Source organism: Pseudopodoces humilis, chromosome 5, assembly GCF_049639895.1.
Source record: "Pseudopodoces humilis isolate 2021_Gansu_Grassland_sample_001 chromosome 5, ASM4963989v1, whole genome shotgun sequence".
NCBI classification, from domain to species: Eukaryota; Metazoa; Chordata; class Aves; order Passeriformes; family Paridae; genus Pseudopodoces; species Pseudopodoces humilis.
In genome coordinates, this window is record NC_142204.1 from 40,789,863 (window position 1) to 40,811,337 (window position 21,475).

At 35.8% G+C, this 21,475-nt stretch overlaps 1 protein-coding gene across 3 annotated transcripts in view; it reads right to left on the bottom strand.

Annotated features, from left to right (window-relative positions):
* Positions 1-556: 556 nt before the first annotated feature.
* TBK1 (TANK binding kinase 1) overlaps positions 557-21,475 on the bottom strand; it is a 28,304-nt gene continuing 7,385 nt past the window's right edge. For all 3 annotated transcript variants that reach the window (XM_005519322.3, XM_088055616.1, XM_088055615.1), the window contains exons 5-21: positions 21,159-21,340; positions 20,182-20,342; positions 18,210-18,320; positions 16,284-16,463; positions 14,550-14,746; positions 13,291-13,349; positions 12,082-12,173; positions 11,531-11,632; positions 9,450-9,528; positions 8,482-8,603; positions 8,278-8,354; positions 7,893-7,932; positions 5,510-5,611; positions 5,321-5,417; positions 4,164-4,270; positions 3,793-3,864; positions 557-3,021 (exon numbers count right to left, since the gene is read on the bottom strand). In XM_005519322.3, the coding sequence (XP_005519379.1) occupies positions 2,970-3,021; positions 3,793-3,864; positions 4,164-4,270; positions 5,321-5,417; positions 5,510-5,611; positions 7,893-7,932; positions 8,278-8,354; positions 8,482-8,603; positions 9,450-9,528; positions 11,531-11,632; positions 12,082-12,173; positions 13,291-13,349; positions 14,550-14,746; positions 16,284-16,463; positions 18,210-18,320; positions 20,182-20,342; positions 21,159-21,340 (1,832 nt within the window). In that variant the 3' untranslated portion in view covers positions 557-2,969. The remainder of the gene's footprint in view (positions 3,022-3,792; positions 3,865-4,163; positions 4,271-5,320; positions 5,418-5,509; positions 5,612-7,892; positions 7,933-8,277; positions 8,355-8,481; positions 8,604-9,449; positions 9,529-11,530; positions 11,633-12,081; positions 12,174-13,290; positions 13,350-14,549; positions 14,747-16,283; positions 16,464-18,209; positions 18,321-20,181; positions 20,343-21,158; positions 21,341-21,475) is intronic.

Below are 21,475 nucleotides of genomic sequence, written 5' to 3' on the forward strand. Positions count from 1 at the left end.
CCCTCTTCAAAAGGTATGCTGCTCCCAGGACAATTTGCCTCTCTACTATTAGAAAGGTTTCTTCTCCTAAATTGTAGGCTGGTTTTTTTCTCTTTCAACTACAGTTGGTATTAATAATCTGCAACCCTTTCACTAAAGACAGAGTGAATGCTGACTTTTTCCCAGTTCTGCTCAGGACTATCCAGAACTGTTCTACAATTACCACTTCTACAGTGATTGACAACATTAGAACTGATTGAGCTCTACCAGTGAACAATTTCAGACTGAGCAGAGACTAGGAATTTTACCACCATTAAAATAACTAATGTAGTTCAGAACACATGTCAACCAAGTAGTTAAAAAACAACTAGAAGAATTAGTGGCTCTACTATATTGCCTCTGCTAGTTATTCTGTTGTGCAGGGCACATTTTCTCAACAGCTGGATAATGCAAACTGAGCTGCGATTTGCAGCTTCATGTTTCAGGCTCTCTATTGTGCTTACAAGGAAATAAACCTCATAAGGCAATCCTGAAATTAACAGAAAATTAAATTATGAAAAGGCAAAAGTACACACTGTACAGTAAGTGGTTGATGATGTATTTATGCCATTAAGCTGTTCACTCATGCATTTTCACAATTCATACGAAGACAGATTGGTTCAAGTAACAGATAATTAATATATTCAGCTAAACCCCCCAAACCAGTAAACCAGCTTCAGGAAGAAGAACCATATATTACTTTCTATTACTTATTTTGGCAAATCAATAGCAAGATTCATAGCATCAGGACACTTAGTTTGAGCAAAAAGTTGATGGTACTGTACACTATGCTTTGACTTGAAAAATTATTTGCTTCATAATAACGTAATCAGAAGACTGTGAACTGATTACTTCAAGTTCCTTAGCTACTGCTTTGTTAAAATTGCTTTAGAAAAAGAAATTTTAACATGATTAAGACTACTGATGTATTCAACAAGAATGCCAGCAATGTTTAAAATTAACATAAAATATAAAAAAAAAAATTCAAGCATGTAAAAGAATTCTGCACATATTTCAACATACAGACTATACTTTTGCTACAATTAACTTTTTTTTTCAGACTGCTTCAGTATAAGGAAGTTGAAAATTATATATTCCACCTAGCATTTGATTTCTCTCAAGATGAAGAACTTTGAAACAACAAAGTGTTATAATGTTGGAAACAAAATACGGTTTATGCACATCTAGAGAGCCCAATTCTTTTAACATTTAGTCATGTATTTTACTGATACTCAGTGAAACTGAATGTGAATGAACAAATGTACAAGCAGGCATTAAAACATTCCAGTTACACATAATTCCAGTATTTTAAAACTGTTAAGAATGCCAAGGAAAGATGTGTGACAAACTGTTGCACTCCTTTTGCATAGCTAGATTTTCTGGGTGACAAAGACAGAAGCTGCTCACATAAGTGTAGAAATGTTTGAATTCCCTTTTTTGATTCTCACCAAGAACACTGGAATGCAGGTCTTGGACATCAAGGCAAGCAAATTTCCTTTTCTTTTAAAATGAAATACTAATTTATAAATTTTTTAAGTTTCTCTCCAAATATTTTCTAAAAAGAAAACAAAAATGTTTTGTGCTCTGACCTGGACAGATAAGCAGGGAATAAGCATCACAAAATGCTATCACTGGTCAATGTTGTTTAGTTTACACCTAAATGTTCCACCAGTAATTATGGAAAATTCTAAATATAGTTGGTCCAGCTCTTACAAGTGTAATGCAGCAATGAGAAGTGCTATTGGACACCACTGAACATCCATGGCCATGTTTCCACAAGGAACGAGTTCAGTAATATTTGCATGCTCATCTGAAACAAGTATGTACATCTGTAGTTTCCAAACAAAGGGCTGTTTTCAGAATTTTTGTTTTCCTGTTCTCTTTCTCCTATGTATTTTGAAGCAGAATGTTTCACTCTGCATCTCTGCATCCCAATCATGTTCTACTGAAAGTAGTAACTATTGATGCTGGAAAATAAATACACAGTCTTACTAAATTGTCCATCAAAGTTTGGTATCAGTAGTAAGGCAGCAGTGGGAGTGGTCCCTTTTCAAGATCTAGACTGGCAGCTTATTTTCCACTATTCAGTTACTACTGAGGTGTGATACTATCCAGTCTCCTGACTGCCCACTAATTCTTCTCCTATCAAATTCTTAACCTTTAAAAAAAATTACACCTGCAAATAAGATTAAGAAGCAGCTGTTTTAAGTACCCATTGTTGTGGTGAGCAACAAGATTTCAGGGAAGTCTGAAAATGCTGTACTCCAAAAAATGAATTTTTAGATAAATTCTGACAAGCTAGAGTGCAAAACTTCCATATACTAAGCAGTCAAATGATTACAGACAACATGGCACCAAATATTTAGAGAACTTAAAAAAATATTGTGGATTTGCTTTCTCAAGTAGAAGTGAACGAACAGTTTGGATGTGAAGGAAAGAGAAATGCATTTCTGTTCTGTCCTATCTGCACTCTTAGTCCCAATTCACATTCATTTAAAATATTCATCATGTTCTGTGATGATCAAAGTCATTCAGCTAGACTCCTACATAATAGTGGTTGTTGAAGGAAATCCAAAACACCCTTTATACAAGGGTGTTTTGGAGTACTGCAAGTCCTCTTGCAACGAAGACTAAATTGCATTCTGAAAAAAAAGAGCAATATTCAAAGTAGACAAATGTCAATTTCATCAACAATACTTTTCCCTTTAGGACTCCACAGAAATCCTCCAAGGGGCTCAATTCCCTGCCAGAAGTTATTCTATCCTAAAAGTGACCAAGAAAAGATATATATTTCTTTCGTATTTACATATTTTACATATTTACATTTTCTTTAATATTACACTTGTTGATGGGAAAAAAAAAATCCTGGATACAGATTTGTTATCTGATTTTAACTGTCCCAACATTTCCCTTGGAAAAAATTTACAAGTACTCTTCAGGTCCTTTGGAAGCTAGATACAGTCCATGTTCCGCAGGCCACCATCCATAGTCAAAGCACCAAATCTAAACAAAAAAAAAAAAAGGCATATTTTTAGGTGTTTGGCTAGATTATAGAATCAATCTTTATTTATGGGGTTTTCTTTCCCTTGTCACATGCCAACAGAGGCAGTACTTAACTTCTGTACTGGCAAAGAAGATGGAAGAGAGGAAGATTTGCTGCAAGTATGGGACTGGAAGTGGGGAACAAAATAAAATCAATTCAGCTGGAAGCTAAACTCCACTCTACCAGCATTTTACCCTGGAACTTTCAGGAGATTTATTTTTATATGTTTTGTCTTCTTCATAGGAAAAAAATCAAGATCACTCTGTATGTGATAATGACAATACCCTCTCAGGATTGTAAGAAACATGTTTGAGTCTTCACTTTACTTAAGCAACCTGAAAACTGCAAAATCATTTATTCAGATTGGTGTAATTCCACAGTTACCAAAAATAACATCTAAAAGGGAGGAATTAAAAGACACCAATGCATTGCTGCAACAGTACTGTGTTTAAATTCAGAATTGATCTGGCTGTGCAACAGGAATTTTTATTAGCTAAACCAAAGTAACATTAAACAAAAATGCCACAATAATGGCTGTGTTAGAATAATTTTACAACAATGTTCCAAGGTTCTGAATAAATATTTTTGTTATACCTCATTTGAACAGCTCAAAATATATTTACAGTTAAAAACATCACAGAATTGCTCCCTTAGTTTAAATTCTGGATCTATAAATGTACCTAATTAAACCTGCCCCTAGTTTCAGCCCCAAAAGGGAGAAAAATGCTTGCCTTTCCAAAATGTGATTGTTTTCAGCCAGCTCTTTAACAACACCTTCCATTTCCTCCTTTAGTTTCTTCATCCTGTAGTAACCAGAAGCAAAAGAAAGATTACACTTTTTATTGGGATAGTTACCTGCTCTGATCACTCACCACCACAGTTTTCAGCAAGTTGCCATTACATACAAAATAAGGGACAGGTAAATTGTTTATTTATGACAACATTAGTGCTGTCCCCCACTCACTTCCAAATCTGTGCCACCACTATAGCAGTGTAAAAAGCTTAATCTTAATACAGGAATCACCAAGTCAATTAATTTCTTTTCAATTTCCCTGTATAGGAAGCATGTAATATTACATCAATCCCATTACAAAATTCTCACCCAAGAGTCATTTCTACTAATGTGTTTGAGCTTGGATAGACTGTATTCATTGTATGTTTCATCCCACTGGAAGCTGCAAACATTTTCTGTGGCAGGGCATCTTGTAACTGTAACAGATAAAAAGGAAATTTAAGTTACAATAGAAGTTGTCATGTATATTTTGATGCCCACCTTAAAATCCTTTTTTAAATTCTCCATTGCAGTGATACATCATAAATTTATTACAGTACTAAGGGGGCTGATATGCTCCAAGATGAGATCATCACAACAAGTTTTGTATTGACATGACCTAAATCCCTGGTTTGCTCTATCTTCTTATCTAACACTTTCGTAATAAACTCTGGAAAGGAAGAATTATGTATTTGTTATGTCTGTAGTTGTCCTAGGGCAACAGGATCCTAATCAGTGGATTGGTGGTGCTACAAAAATACAAAAAAACAAGTAAAATGCTGCTGTCCACCATTCCTAAACTGATTTTACAATTAGCAAGGGCTTTTGGTTCACTTATCTTTCCTTTCTAAAAAATAATAATTTTACTACATGAAAATGCTCTTATTCTCAATCTTGAGGTAATTCTGAGAAGTTTGCACCCTGCAGAGTCACCATCCAAATCATTAGTTTAACATCCTTAAGTGTGTATCCCATAATCTTGACTATTGAAGTAGCATTTTTATACTTCATAAGAGGATTAGGATAATCCTTTAAGTCCTCTGAAAATATTATGGTAACAGTTTCACAAAGCATTTCTCAATGAACCCACATCCATTTGTACTGATTTTTTTGAGGGGGAAACACTTAACATTACCAAAAAATCCCCAAATCCACAAACCCCAAACATCCAAACCCACAAACCCCACCAAAAAAACCCCCACCCAAATAAAAAAAAACAACACCCCAAACCAAACTAACACCACAAAACTCCACAATCAAAACACAATTGACATTATTCAATTTTTAAAAAAAACAGCACTATTCTGTAGTCCACACTGATATAGCAATGAAGCTACTGTAGACTACTACATACTGCACCCACAAAGGCAAGTGTTTTAATAAAATTGCATTAATGTAAGACTCACTATAAGCAACACTATTGACATGAAAATATGCCAAAGACTTTTAACTATGCAAATGCTTCACATAATTTTGAAGCATTCTACCTCATTTATATAATCCTGGTATTTGGACACCTCTTCTTCAATACCAAAACACTGGTTGGTGAGAGCCAGTAATTGCTTCCTTGTGTGAAGCATTTTCCTAAAAGAAAAAGAGTTTTCTTTTAAGAGCTGCTGCTTATATAAAAGTGGTGCAATGAACATTACCAAAAATTAAAGAAATCAATAGCTTGCCTTGTCCAGTCCTCAGCTTTGTCCAAAAATGTCTCATACTTGCTGACACACTCATCTTTGAAAAGAGCCATGGCTTTTGTAGCATGCAAATACAGCTTCTGCCTGCAACATAGAAACAACCAAAACAGTGTCATACTGCTTTCAAAACCCAATTCCTCTAACTTTTCTAAGTCAAACAGAAAGGTTTGTGGACTTAAAATCTGTGCAGCCACCTTTATTCATGCTGTTGTAATGTGTAAGAACTCAACATTCTACAAGAACTGATAATTTACATCTCAAAAATATTCCCTAGTAGGAAGGAAAAAAAATATTTGAAGCACTTAGTTTGTATTTGTATTTATATTTGTATAAGAATAAAGGTCAAATGTCTTCTTTGAGTCAGGTGGTATATTTAAGGATTCTGAATGGAAAGGACAAAAGACCTAATTATTTCCTATTTGCCTACTGCAGATACCTGGAACTTCCAGCACATATGGATAATCCTTTGCACTGAGTAACATACACGTTAGAAAAAGAACAGGAGTTTTGTGTCAGCCTAATTATATGACAAGAAGAAAAAGAAACAAGAAGAAAAGGAAAAGAAAGGAAAACAAACCCTAATTCTTGTTCGTGTGGCAGACAGTAGTCCCAGTGTAATTGCCTTGCCATGCTATGCATCACGCCAGTAAGTGTAAGGGATACTAGAACACTACAGACCAATACCTACTCCTGGTATTTCATTAAGTCTTGCATAATACATATTGGTTAATTAAATTGTAGCTAGAGTGTAGCTGACTGTCATCAGGAATACTTATCATTCAACCAGAAAAATAAAATTCAAATTGAGTGCTGCTCCCCGATCTGCCCAGAGGTAAATATTACAAAGGCCAGCCTCTGCTGACAATAGCATGCAGTACGTAACAAAAACCACTGCCATTTCCCTGTGGGGTGAACCAAGTATGAAAAAGACGGACTTAGGATCTCAAACCTGTACAGTCCCAGGGAGATACTTGTGGTAGAATATATACCAGTATTCAAAGCATGAAAATGAAGCATACTTATTTGAAGTTTATCATATACTAATGCAAGGATATGGTTTTAGTAGTAGAAACTCTCCTCTGCTTGGCAATTATCCAGTTTAGCTTTCACTATGGAAAAATCAAGTGGCAAGGCTGTGCCATCTGCATGACAGCTTTTTATCTGTAATTGTCAGTGAAGTCACACACGATAGCAAAAGCAATACTTTTTAGAAAATTATGTAAGTGGTGTCTAAATTCATGCAGCCTTTAGCAAAGTCTAGGGAACCATGCAACTGACCAGCCACTCAGAGAATAATTTCTTTACTTAAACATAAGCATCTAGCATAATTTGAGATAGAATTTTATAGTGGTTTGGGTTGGAAGGGACCATAAAAAAAATCTAGTTTGAACCCCCCTGTTGCAGACCACTGACAGGGATAGAGCAGCTGCAGCTTCTCTGGGCAACTTGTTCCAGTGTCTCACTGCCTTCACAGAGAAGAACTTCTTCCATATATGCACCTAAATGTCCCCTCTTTCAGTTTGAAGCCATGACTCCTTGTCCTATCCAGTTCCTGATGAAGAACTGCTCTCTGGCTTCCTTGCAGGACCCCCTTCAGGTACTGGATGGCTGCTAGGAGGACTCCAAGCAACCTTCTCTTCTCCAGCAAAGATATCCTGCCCTGCTTCTGACCACCTGTCCAGAAAGGTGTGGGCTTCCCATCTGACTTATGTCCTACTCCCCAGTCTCGGAGCACGTCTCAGATACTTTAGGGCAACTTAAATGCTGTTAGCCATCTACATATGAGGAATTCAATAAATTCTGAGACAAGTACAGCAGTATAGAATCAGTGGAGACTATGGGAGTTTAGAGACCCAGGTTACACATAGATGCTTAATGTGGACACCTTGCATGAGTGACAATTTCAAAGAAGCATGGAGAATTTGCATTAAAATTAATTTTGTGTGCTATATTTCCTGTAAGATTAAATCATTCTAGAATTTCATTCAGATAGTCCATATTTTACTCATCTGTAGAAAATTATCTCCACCTTAGTTAAAAAGCCATTTCAATCTTACTCAGGGCTTTTTCCTCCCTGATAAAACACAAGGAAGAAGTGAACTTCCTATAAAACAGTTATGCCCAGATAACAAACAGGTATTTTTGCATTTAGAAGGCCTATTAGTGAAAAAACTACAGCCAGAAAGCACCTCATTATCATAAGCTAGGACCCCTATGTATTTCAGATATTTAAAAGACTTTTTTTACAAAACAATCCTAAAGAGGTTATGACTTAAAATAAAATCAATAGAATGGGCTATGGCAAGAGCACCTGGAGGACCTGAAAGCAACCATGTTAGTCCCCAAAGGTAACTTCAAAACTTACTTGTCAAACTTGTGTATTTGTTCTTCATTATAAGGAAGCCCTAGGATCAGAGCAGATGACAAACATTACCAATCTAACTCTGTTAGTTACACTTATGCAAAACTCTACTGTAAAGTTTACACATTTCTTATACAGTTTCCTTTTTTATACAGGTCAAAGTGGTCATATACTTTTTTCCTTCTCTCCAGTCTTGCAATTCAAATTTATGCTATTAATAGTGGTGTTTCATTCTCATGAGCTTTAGCATGGAATCACACTAAGGACCTACAGACACATGCACTGTGGATAACTCTCCATATCTATCACTAATTCCCTAGTCAAACTAAGACTGACCTGTCCCTTGCATTACATTTTATGTTAAAAGTCAATCAAATAAATTACTTACTTCGTTCTGCTTTGTCTTTCTTAAATTGATAGTATATGTCTGTGATGGAAGACAGCAGAGCCTGCAGCCTTTCTGGACTAGAGTGACAAAAGGAAGAAAATTAGATGTTTTATACATAAACTCAAGTACCTATTAATAAGCTTTATGAACTACAATTCAATGCAGAATTCAATACATGCTAGAACAGTAAGTACAGTTACTCACTTTCTGTCTTTTGGATGCATGCCTTCCTGATTTGCCCAGGTGTCAGCCAGTAAACCACCAGGAGAAAGTTTAGTTTTGATATCTTGCAGACTAGTTTCTATGGTGCCCTGAGAGCTGGAGAGCTACATAAGAGCAAGAAGGTACAATCTTATCACTAAGTAAAGTGAAAAAGTACTTGATTATTACTTGAGCACATTAATACTACCAGCTGATTTGTTTCATTGATCTCCATTAAAGTAGTATGTCCAATTATCTGCCTAGGCTTTGCTAGAAGCAGATAAAGCAAACTATTATTATTAAATAAATAATCATATTTGATATTGGCATTTTCGTTAGTTAAAATTTATTTTCTTTCAACCTTTCATAATTTCCTTATTTACTTTGACCCTTACTCTTTAAGTTTATTAAGAATTAATATAATAACTATCCACAAAACTCATACCTTCCTTTCTCTGCAGTTCATACAGCCTTCAAAACAAAAATGCACTAATTATCTTTTGCTTTCAGAATGGAGAACGTTGTACCTGCTCCCAGTGTATTTAGTAATTTTCAAATTTTCCTTACATGTCTGGAAACCTGATGCATATTTCAAAGCAGATCACTCTGAAGTGTATTTGTGAATGTAACATTTTGGAAAGCCAACAAAGTAGTCAATAATTCCTTAAGGAACGGAAAAAAATAAAAATAGCAAAGCAAAATGTATATCAGGATTATAATTCTTGAGTATTTTAGAAAATGTGAATGTATTTTCAGGAACCTATTTTCACTACACTGAGCTAATCTAAAAGGATCTGCTTTGCTTTCAGAAAGACACTCACATTAGTACGGACATTTTAACGACTAGCAATCGAGAAACTACATTTAAAATTCAGAGGTGTTATTCACAGAAGCCTGTGTTATCATGTATTTGGCTTTTTCTGCAGAAACACCATTTTCAGAATGACAGGATAACTTTGTCAGGTACTTACACGCAAGAGTTTTGTGTGTATCTCTGAAATTTCATCCACTTCTGATGCTTCCAAGTTGATCTGCATCAAATTCTCGTATCTGACCAGGAAAAGAAAGCAGTTAAAAAAAATAAACAAGCAGTGAATACACTCAAAGTATTTCTTGAATCCAAATCGTAACAGTAATTGCCTCTTCTTGTATATGAAAGAGAGTCTGTGTCAAGCAACAACAATGAAAATGACAAATTTAAGTGGCCATTAATGATGGAAACATTTTAGATTTTAAAAAAAACATTCCTTGTTTTTTTCCTACATTGGAACTGTTAAAATAAAGTTTTAAACTTTTATTCCTGAATTCTTTATTCTAGTCTTATTACTTGTACTTGACTGGCAGTGGAAGACTATTTCTTTTCATCAAGTAATTATTTTAAATATTATCAAACTAAAGGTACTTAAAGTAGTCAATAACAAACTAATACTTCAGTGCACCAAAGTGCTTTTCTGAGAAAACTTACTGGGTTAAATGTTCAAAGGCAGGGATAGTAGGACCATCTGTTCATACTGATACTTTTCATATGACCATAGCTCAAGTGCCAAATAAATTATTCAGGACAATATTTTTCCTGTTGAGTCTTGTGTACATTTTAGTTTTAAAAATGCCATCACAAACAGTTCAACTGCTTTCAAAAACTACATGCTTCACTCAAGTTCAATGCTTTATTTACTTTTTCAAATAAAGACTTTGCATTTTCATGATTTGAAGCACAGCCTTGAAAAGGAAGGACAAACAAAAGGACATGTCCTTTAGAAGATTTTTATGGAGTTAGCAACAAACTGAAAACCCTGCCCCTTTGTAAGAGGCCAAAAGACCATGTGCAAACACATAGGAAATTTCTGTTCACATGAGAACTACTCCAGTTAGCAAATTAATGTTGTTTCTTTTTTCAAATTGCTGCTGAGATACTCTTGAGCACAGCAGAGCCATAAACCAGAACTGACAGTGGTTTCTCCTGAGTAACTTTCTTCTGGCAGAATGCAGGAAGAAACTATCTGAACCAAACACAGTCTGAACATGATCCAGTCCCACCAACTAGTGCAAATGGGTTGGAAGAGGAGTTTGGGTTCCTGTCCTGATGATTTGTATCTAGGCTGCACAGGTATAGTGTTATCTTGCAAGTTACCAACTTCAATATTTCACTGTTGTGGTTTTGCAGTGTTTTTGAAGCCAATACAAACAGACACACATGGGTTTTAAGGTAGATTTGGGGCACACATAGCAAATCTGTCAAACCCTTGGGTATCCACAATTATTGCATACAAGGTGTTCAGTTTGCACGGGCATAGCAGCTCCAACAGGTTTAAGTCTAATTCTTAAGTCTACTCTGCAAAACCAGTGGTTCTACACGTGTGTGCTAAGCATTTTGCGGGTATCTGCATTCTCAGAGCAGCCTGGTGAGAAGTTCAGAGAATCCCATTACTAAGACAGCATTTGGGGAAGACTGGCAGTGGCTTGAACAGAAAAACTACCACCCATAGGAGAATGCGAAGAAGAGGTGCTATTTAAAGTTCCTATCACACTGCATAAGACTAACACCTTTCTGGGAAGGGAGTGAGGGGGGCTGGGCTTGGTTGTTTGGGGTTTTTTTTGCAGCTGCTCTATGTTATATCTCAACATTAAAATTCCTTCTACACAGAAAATACTACAGTCTTAAAACCGTGCAAGGGGCAGTATTTGAAGTCATATGCAACCAAACACAGTGGAAAAAGCACCAATAAAAGCAAAGCTACTTGATTCTTTGTCCAAGCTTTACTATAGCTTCTAGAGTCAATAAGAGCAAGTAAGCTGAGTCAGAGAAGAAAGGAGAAAAAGAACAGTTACCACTAAATTGTAATTACTTGTTCATATTAGGTTAAGCACAAAATTAACAATTGAGTAACATATATGACTAAATCTGCTTAAGTCAGTGCCATCAGAAAATCCATGCTGACTCAGATTTATTTTTTATATGCAAAAACACTGCAAATAATCATAACTTAAAATACTGTTGTCACTAAAAATGGTAACAAAGAATCAATGTGTATGGTATAGTGCTTCTACTCACATTTTCTCAGCTTTCTCAATGTTTCTGCTGCAGAAATCCAGCCTGATGACAATCTCTGCCTTTTTATGCACCATTTCATTGTAATCATCCTTGATTATTTCACTAAAAAAGTGAAGCATTAATCTATAACTAAAGTATTCAACTGCCATCCTACCAGCAATCAGTAATACAGTAATACACCTGCAGCAATAATTGCCAGGAGGAACTGTTTTCAGTTAGAGATACATTAACATAATCCTCATACAAAAATAGCTGTTAAATTGCATCTGCATGTTACCAGAGGTTAGACTTAAATTATACACAGAAAAAAGTAAATTTTGCAAACACCTTAACTTTAATTATTAAACAACTTAACTTTAAATATTAAAAAAAAAAATCTTTTTGTTTCCTTAATGACTGGAAAAGAAGAAATTCAGCCTATCCTTACTCAAGGATATACTTCTCAAGATATCAAGAGATTACAGAATTATGTATTGATAATCAAGGCATACTGATTAAATAATGCCTTAAAAATAAAAAAACAACATAGTGAAATGCAATCATTTACTTACATTAGCCATCGAATTCCTTTTCGCATCAGCTCCTGGTAAAGTAGCAAAGAACTGGCAACTCTACAGGCATAGCATACAATACCTGTCACTGCCTGGAGGAAAAAAACCCAGCATAAGTACTGATCTGGGATTCTCTTAACAATTGCTTCAAGACAATACATCACAACAAAGCAACACAGATTAGTAAAAGAAAGCAACATAAAGATGGTAGTTTAAAATGTGTAAATTGGTCTAAGCTTTAGCTAGGCAACAACCCATTGTGAAGGCAGAGCTAAACATTGGTTTTCCAGAAATGCTGAAGCACCTGTTAGGGATGAAAACAAATCCCACAAACAAAAATGACACAACTTGCTATTTCTGTCAGTCACAAGTACATTTCTTCAACGTTTTAGGAATCAAGCACATACATTAAAAGCAACTTACAAAAACTGACCCTTTTTTTAATTCTAATGCTAGAGACTCTTCATTTACACAATTCCACTTACAAGATTGCTGTATTATTTAGAATTCAGAACAAAGTTTCAGATATTACAATTTACAATACTTTAAGTAATTAGTATCAACTGATGCTTTTCTGTTTACTAATTTTCAAGACTTCTGATATTTAAAGGGCCATACATTTTCAGGACTACCATGTCTGAATAAATGGCTCCTCAGCAGTCAGTGGTCATCACAAAGTCAAGCATGGCTGTGCACACATTCAGTAGTTTTAGAAAAACAACCAAAAGAATGCAACATCCTTTACTTGTCTCCCACAGATTCTGGAAGTTTCTAAAAGGCAACAGAAATTTCACCCTTCTTCAGAAACCTAGAGACTCCTCTCTATTGAGCAAGAGTTATTTTTCTAATGTTAAATTTTGCACCATTAGAAGTTACAAAGCTTCTAGCTACCTTCAGGACTACACAGTGTCAAACTCCTTTCCACCCCCCAGCACTGAATTATACAGTACCAAAGCACTTTGAATTTAGAAGACTGGACTTTGGGTTTGGTTTTTAAAAAAAAGAAAATCTAAACCACATTTTGTGTATGAAGTACAGCTTTAATATACTTTTAGATCCTTTGTTAATAAATATATTTCTATCAATCAGAATACTCGTTAGCATACTAAAATACTTAATTATTAACATTATTAATTTGAAAATTAAGTAGCTTTCATTGCAGTATCATTATCAAAGACAGGTATATAATCTAAAATGGTAATTACTCACTTTAGCCATACTGGCATCCCCATCCAAATCATAACGTTGATGTACTTTAGGAAGCAAAACTGAAACACAAAATAAGTATCTGTATTTTATTACTTTCGAAAAGAGACTTCAAAAATTCAGATTGTTTTCCCTCCTCACCCTGTACACTGCTTTTATCCCTTTAAATATCATGTGGTTCTCATGCACACTTTTTAAACTAGCCTTTGGCTTAGCTGTTTTAAATAACTTGGTATCTTCAGTAAATTGTCCTTTCTTTTCCAGACTCACTTTTGAATGCTGTGCACAACAGAGAATTCATGCAGGTCTCCACTTGCAATCTCTCTCCATTGAAAGAGCCAACTGTTTCTCTGTTCTTCAGCCTCATGTTTACCCACATAGGAGACCATTCCCTTTTTATCACATGGCTACTTATTTTCATTGAGGCTCTTAAGGGTAGCACTTCACCAAAAAGCTTTTTCTAAACCTGAGGTAGCCCCTATCACCTGAATCTCCTTTGTTCTCACACTCACTGGCTCCTTCAGAAAGCTCTGTGACACAATATAAAAGCCCTGCTGATCCTTCCACAAATAGCTCACCTACCCAGACACTTCAACACTTCTGTATGAGTGCCAGCTGGCCAGAGTAGTCAGCATTTAGGACATACTGACAAAAGCAACACTGACCTCTCAACTGCAGCCATGTCTTCAAGCTCATCATTTATAAAAAAAGGGCTCTGGCATAGGCCCCTCTAAAAGCATTCTCAATAATAAATGGAAATTCAAAACCTTTATTTTTTCTCTTCCCCTGTTACAGTATTATCTTCTGAGCAAATGTATATTGTAAAGACCTCTTCTGTTAACCGAAAGGCTAACCACATTTCTGACAAATAAAAAAACATAAGTAAAACTTGACTTTCCACTTAGTGAATAATGGAACAAAAGAACCAGCTTTGAGTTACTTTATATGTTTCTTTCTACTTGTTTAAAGTGTCATGTTTCAAAAAAGTTCATAACTCCATAAGGACCACTACATCTTAGCACACAAATGTTCAGGTTCAAAGGACTTGGAACATGACAAGCACCTACTGTTTCTGTAAAAATGTTCCAGATACTCAGCAATTTTGAGAAACATTGGACTGCATACTTAGAACTTCAGGTATCAACAAAAGAAAATTTCCAACACTATTTCTAAGACATAACAGACATAAAACAATTACATTAAGTAATTCGTAACTATTTACAAAAGATATCTGTGAGAAAAGGGAAATTACTTTCATATACCTTCCTCATAGATTAATCCAACAATGTTCACAGCCTCCCTGCCTACTACAAAGATAGGATTCTCCTCAGTTGTTCTGGGGAAGTGCTGTGCCAATTTGCCAGGCTCTAGTACTAAGCGCCGACCTTCATATATCAGTTCTTGATTCTGAGACGGTATTTTTGTCTGTTTGTAGACCAACTCATGAAATATAGCAGCTCTGTAATACAAACAGTATAATCAGTAGCAGTTAGACTCACTACAATAGTTCAACACTTCAGATTTTGTATTATTTAAATAAAAACTGATTTTATTTATGATTAATTAAGAACTGCATTTACATATAAAGCATTTGCGTTTTAAGTAAACAAAAAAAGTAGCATGCTGCCTAAAACTCCAGGTTGCTGTGTTACAAAAATATATGCTATTTCCTGCAAAATACCAAACTTCCTTTCTACCTCTGAGTATCTGCCAAAGCACGTCTGTCTAAACAAAATTGCTCTGGTCTGAAGGTCAGTAAAATAGGCAACACCAGATGAGGGGAATGAAGCACACTTAAGTTTTCTAAGGCATACCCTCTTCTTCAAAGGAGATGGATGGTCTCTCCAAAAGAAAAGTCTGGTGTTTTACATGTCCAAAAATTAAATTCAGCATGTAAGCTAACAGATAGCCAAATTATTTCCTAAAACAGCAGTGATAAGGAAGAGCAAAGACACTTTGGAATTTTATTTACAGTAATCAATAGATACAAGGATAAGAACTTAGAACACCACCATCCCTCTCACCCACAAAAAACCCCACCACAAAAACGTACTACCACAACAGCAACCAAAAAACCAAACCAAACTAGCAAAACCTCTCACAAAGAAGAAAAACCTTCAGTAAGCTAACAAGATGGACCGGTGTGCCTCCTGTGTGGCACTAGTACACTACTGCTTCTTAATACTACAGCTAGTTTATAAATAATCATACATGTAAATAATAATAAAAAATAGAAGCAAGATTTCTCTGCAAAGACAATATTTGGGGTCTCTCAAATAGTGATGGAATAATAGTGATGGAATAGAAAAGGAATTTGAAGAGAACAGAACTGTATTTACACATTTGATGAAATAAATGTGGATGGCTAAAGTATGTATCCATGTATTAGAAATTAACACATGCTCTGTATTATCAGTAACACATCAGAGAAAAGGCATATGTGTTTTTACATCTTACAGCTTTTAACATCAGCACTTCAAGGTCATAAAGTGAACTCCATATAAATCAGGATCCTAAACTGTGCCAATTACCACTTCAGAATCCCTGTGAGAGTTCTACATCAGAGACAACGTGTGCATTTTGTATGCTTGAGGACAAGACGAGTAAGAGATGAATAGTCTCTAGAAAACCACTTTGTAAATAAGGAACGTACACAAATGTGCAGTGAGTTGGCCTCTGCTGTGAAACAGACATATTGTCACACATCAAGGATTAAGTCTGTGTTTTGTCACTAAAATAGACTAAGTTTAAGATCAATTTATTTGTCCTTCAGTGACTTTATTTTTATTTTTGGTCAATATGTTTGTACATGCACTATGACTGTGTAGGAGAATTGTGCCCTTTCACTTCCGCAGATAAACTGCCAAGGAAAGGCTGCTGAATTTGCAACACTGGTGACATGAGGTCACAGGCTACTGAATTTGTAACTGTTGATCTGAGGACACATTGCTGTTAGCCTGAACAAGAGCAAAGTAATGAAAATAGAGAACACTTACGTATTATAGTTGTGAATATAAACTTTGTGCAAGGTCATCTGCTGTAATGAAAAGATGTGGATTATTATTCGGTGCAGTATGTCACTCGTCTCTGCGAAGAACTGGTCAAATCCCCAGCATTTTTCCTGGTCTGCTTCAAGAATATTCGCAAGGACAGGTGTGAGCAGTACTTGGAGACCCCTAGAGGACACCAGGAAGAGATGAGACAACTTGGTTCTACTTGGAACGTTTTACATTGCAACCAATTGCAACAATTCATTTGATTTATCTCATCTGTACACATCTATTATCCCTTAAAGAATATGTCAGTGCCTTTTTTCCTACACTGAGCAATAAAATGTTCAATGGTAATGTCCATTGTTTTTCATGAATATATATACTTTAAACCTTTCAATTTTAGGCTTAACTATCAATTTTTTTTTGGTATTTGAGGAATTTCACTCACACTGCGAAAATCACATAAAATTTACTAAGTCTACATTGTCAAGGTGAGGCCACTTTCTACCACCCTAGTAGCATTTTACGCAGCTCACCCCAAACACCACAGTGCATCACTTTGAAGGAAGATACTGCTATTTAGGATTTGCTGGTGGTGATGCTTGTGTGAGCACACTAGGTTGCTTTCAATCAAAATCAGCTGGGTTAGCAAAGACTCATTACTTAAATTGTCAACACTAAGAATTCATCCTGATTGAGATTGGGGCTAAATAAATACTCTGCACATGCAGCTTGAATGCTGAAAAAAAAATCATGCTACCCATTGCCTTACAGTTGTTACTATTCTAGGAGAAAGGTCAGCTTAAGTTTCTTGCATTTCTACCTTGAGCATCTGAATGGTAAGGAACTTTATGGATCCCACTTGTGCATTACCATGAACAACTCCAGAATTTTAACATGTACACATCAAGCCTGAATCCAGCAGCAGAACTGGTAACATTCTAAAGAAAACTTCAGTGGCTTGCAAGCACACTGCTGACCCCATTAGATGTCAGTGGATGCTGTGCTCAAACTCACTTTAGTACTAAACTTGTAACACTAAAACTGTTTGAATGCTACTTAAAAGTATTACTGTGAACAGATGTTTAATGAGAAAAAACCTGCTTCCTTTATCATTTCAAGCAGTTCAATAGTACAGAATAAGCAGAGGAACAAACGACCAGTATAATGAAAAACACATACAAATTGAAAGTTCTTCACATTCTAAACTAATGAATTCATATAAACCAGACTTCAGCTCTACACCCCTTAAGGATGTAGATATTTGGCTTTCAGGAAAGTTTGCTTCTACAGACTCTTCATAGAACAATTTATTTCCTCCCTTACCATGAAATATTAGTAACTTTAAAGTATGGAAAAAGTCTCAGGAAGCAAAATGGGTAAATGGGTTATGGGAGGTGCTTTCAAAGTCATACCAAAATTAGATCTTCCATGGCTCTTCCTACTGAATATTATGGATGTATGAAGCAAAAATATGATGAAAAAATTGAAAGGATATGAGTATATGTTAAAATGTGCTGATGTGACCTTTTTCCTAGCAAAAAGTAAGCCTCTGAATTGTCTTTGCTTATCATTTCCTTCCTACTGCCTAATCTTTGTCATGTCTGAAGTCACATTCTTGCAAGAAATGAGGGACATCAAACTTATTGATTCTTCATTCCTGAGAGTGGAAAAAATGCAGTAATATTATTTCTTCTCAAACCACATCAGATGTACTCATTTGTAAATTAGCAATCATAAAACTATTTGGACAGATGGGAAGAAAAAAACACTTGATAACCAAATATCAGACTGTAATGATGTACTGAAGAGTTCAAAATAAAAACTGTATCAGATCTCTGCTCCAAGGACACAATCCCAGAAAATAACTGGAAAAGCACAACAAGTGGTACTGAAACATTCTGTGAACATTTTTAAGCTCGAACTTACTTTGAAAGGCTACAAGAAATAGGCATCTCCCAACTCCACTCAATAGGTCCATTTTCCGCTTTTTGTATTCCAGAAATAGCACCAGAAGGCTTTCCAGTAATTATTTTATACCTGCAATATATTACAAACATAATGGAAACTTCAACTGCTACCTCTTATATATACACAGGTCTAGTAACTAATCCTCAAAGGGGCAGGAAAAATGCAAATTAAAATGACAGGTTCACCTAAATTTGTAGATGGTGCAATAATTAGGAAGCTTCACTTACAAGCTGACAGAACAGTGCTGAAAGAGTAAAGAACAAAAAGCTAAGCTGGAGAGGCAACTCTGTCTACCTTAGTCTTGGGAAAAAGTTCAGGAGTTATTTCCAGCACACTGAAGGAAACCAAAGGTTTTCACAAGAGTTAATTAATCAAAGTCAATTTAGTTCAATTTACACATTAAAATGCTAACTTCTAGCATGTTCCACAGGAACAGAAAACATTTAGCCACCACGAAGTGGCTTGGGCATAGAGAAGGAACATCCAGAAATCTGGACACAATTTGACATTGTTTAACCTTGTATTGCACAGGACAATATTTCTCAATTTTTTCATGAGACGAATGAGGAACAACAGACTTTTTGCAACAGAATATTTCAGTTGTGCTTTCTCTTTCTGAAGATCAAGATGCACACAGAACATCTCTCAAGCAGGTACAACATTAATTCTTATAAGAAAAAATCACAAGATGGACAATTTCTTCAACTAAGAAAACTGAAGTCAGTTTTACACAGAGTACCAGAACAGAAATGATATCGATGTGTTAAGAGGTCCCAAGTACCACCTTGCTTCATTCTTAAAATGCAACACACGGAAAAACAAAATAGAACATGAAAATTAAACAGGAATCGAATACAATCGTATCATAGACATATCTTCTGTTTTCCATTCAGGAGCCACCCCTGTTATCTTCAGCTGCAGCCCACAACTACACTACTCAAATGTGTCTCATTGATAATGCACCCATTTTAAGACTGCTGGGTAAGAGCATCATTTAAAAGAAAATAAAAATTCACAGCACTGAAACCCCATTTCAGAATACCATAATTTTGCCTGTAGTATCCAAGTTCTACGAATGGCACTGCAACAGACCAGCCTAGTGCCATGCTGAAAGAAAGATGCATGGAAAAACATTAGTATTTTGAGGGAGCTCAATTCAGGTCTTTCTCAATTTACATGCTTAATTCCGATTTTAAGGTGCCACACAGCAAAATCCTTGTTGAAGCAGAATGTTTCTATTGATTTTGGCTGCGATTGAGTTAAGTTGCTTCACAGTAGTGTATGGTACCATATTTTAGATTTGTGCTCAAAACAGTACTAATAACACAGGCATGCTTAGCCATTGCAGAGTAGCAGAGCATCATGGCCTCTTCTACTTTACTACTGCCCCAGCAGCAAGTAGGCTGGGGGCAGGCAAGGAGTTGGAAGGGGATACAGGACAGCTGACCCAATGGATAATCCATATCATATTGCTCAGCAACAGAAGCTAAGGAAGAGGTGGGGAAGAATTTACCAGGGTGGCATTTGGTCAGGGACTGACAGCGCATCAGTTGGCTGCTTGTGAGCAACTGGGGATTTTTCTGCATTATTTGTTTTTCTTGGTTTTGTTTCCCTTTGGGTTTAAGGGGCAAGGGATGCTGTTTGTTGTGGGGCTTTTTTTTTTTTTATTATTATTAAACTGTCTTTAACTCAAGCTATGAGTTTTTGCACCCTTACAATTCTCTTCCCCATCCCACTAGAGAGGAGTGAGTGAAGAGTTGTGTGATGCTCAGCTACCTACTGGGACTATACCACAACAAAAGAGTATTTTTCCTTAAATATATCCACTGTTTTAAAGTTTACTATATGTGTGTAGGATTCCTTGGTAAAAAGCATTTCAAGAGCTGATTTAATTTACCAACAGATAAAATTCTCCTTCTAAATTACCTACATCACTTCCTTGTTTCTACGAGGTCCTTCAAAAGGTCGGAAAGGCAAACTCCCTGTTGCAGCATGGTAAAAGGTCACCCCTATACTCCACAGATCAACTGTTGCTCCATACTTTTTCTGATGCTCTTTTCTTAAAACTGCTCGCTCATACATATCAGGATGCTAAAGAGAAAAGAAAAAAAAAAGTAAGAATTGCTTTATGTAGCTTTGTAAAGAAAAAAAAAAAACAATCTATCCTTTCACAGCAAGGTAATGTGTCAGTCTAAACTTTCAGTTCTTTAAAAAAGAAAAGATTGCTTGTATCATAGTAGTTGCTTAAGCTATTCTGACAAACATCACTATACTCCTAGGGATGACTGTAGCTTTTATTAAAAAGTTTGCAAAAAATATTTTAAAATTCAGCTGAAGAGTGACTGAGTGACTACTAGTATAAAAGACCACTAAAAAAGAGAAGAAATTCAGTATTCCTCCAGATGATTTTTTAACAACAGAAACTCAATGGAAAAAAGATTCAGAGCAGAGGAGAGTATCAGTTATGATGCACATACGGGAAAACACGGCAGGAAGAAAACCATACTAAGGTGCTTGTCTTGATACTTCTCTACCTGCTTCTCTTTGGTTAAGCCAAAGTTTCACATGATTCTTAACTACATCTAATGTCATCCAAGTAGTTCAAACACAAACTAAAACACATCTACAGAGATAAAGGCAAATATATTCATAACTAAAATATAGTTGTTCCTCCTTTCACACAAGGCAACAGTTGAAGCTGGACCTGAAAATTATTTCAAGGCTGACACATTTACATCAACAGAAGATGGCATGAAAAAGTCCAGTAGAAAGTTATAAAAACAAATGTAATACAAAGTTTTAAATACTAATTCCCAACAACCTGATCTTCACCTATTTAGCTATAATCATGAAGAGCCTCAGGCTTCAAACATTTCTTCAACAGAAAATTAAATCATATATGCTTACTAAATACTCTTCTGTGCCATAGAGGGAAACAAATTGTTCATCATCTTCAAGTTCTCTTGCTGCACCAAAATCTGTAAGTTTGTAAACAGACTGCCCATCTTCACCTATAACACGCATTATATTGCCTGGCTTGATGTCACGGTGCACTATTCCATTCTCACGGAGATGATTCATCCCAGCCACTTCAATGGAAACAATAAATACAGAATTCATGTATACATTGTGACACAGACTGTGCAAACACTGAATCGTAACTGAAGCTAGGAAGAAATGGTTATGTTCTCATTGGGAAATGGGAATCAGAAGGGACAGTCATT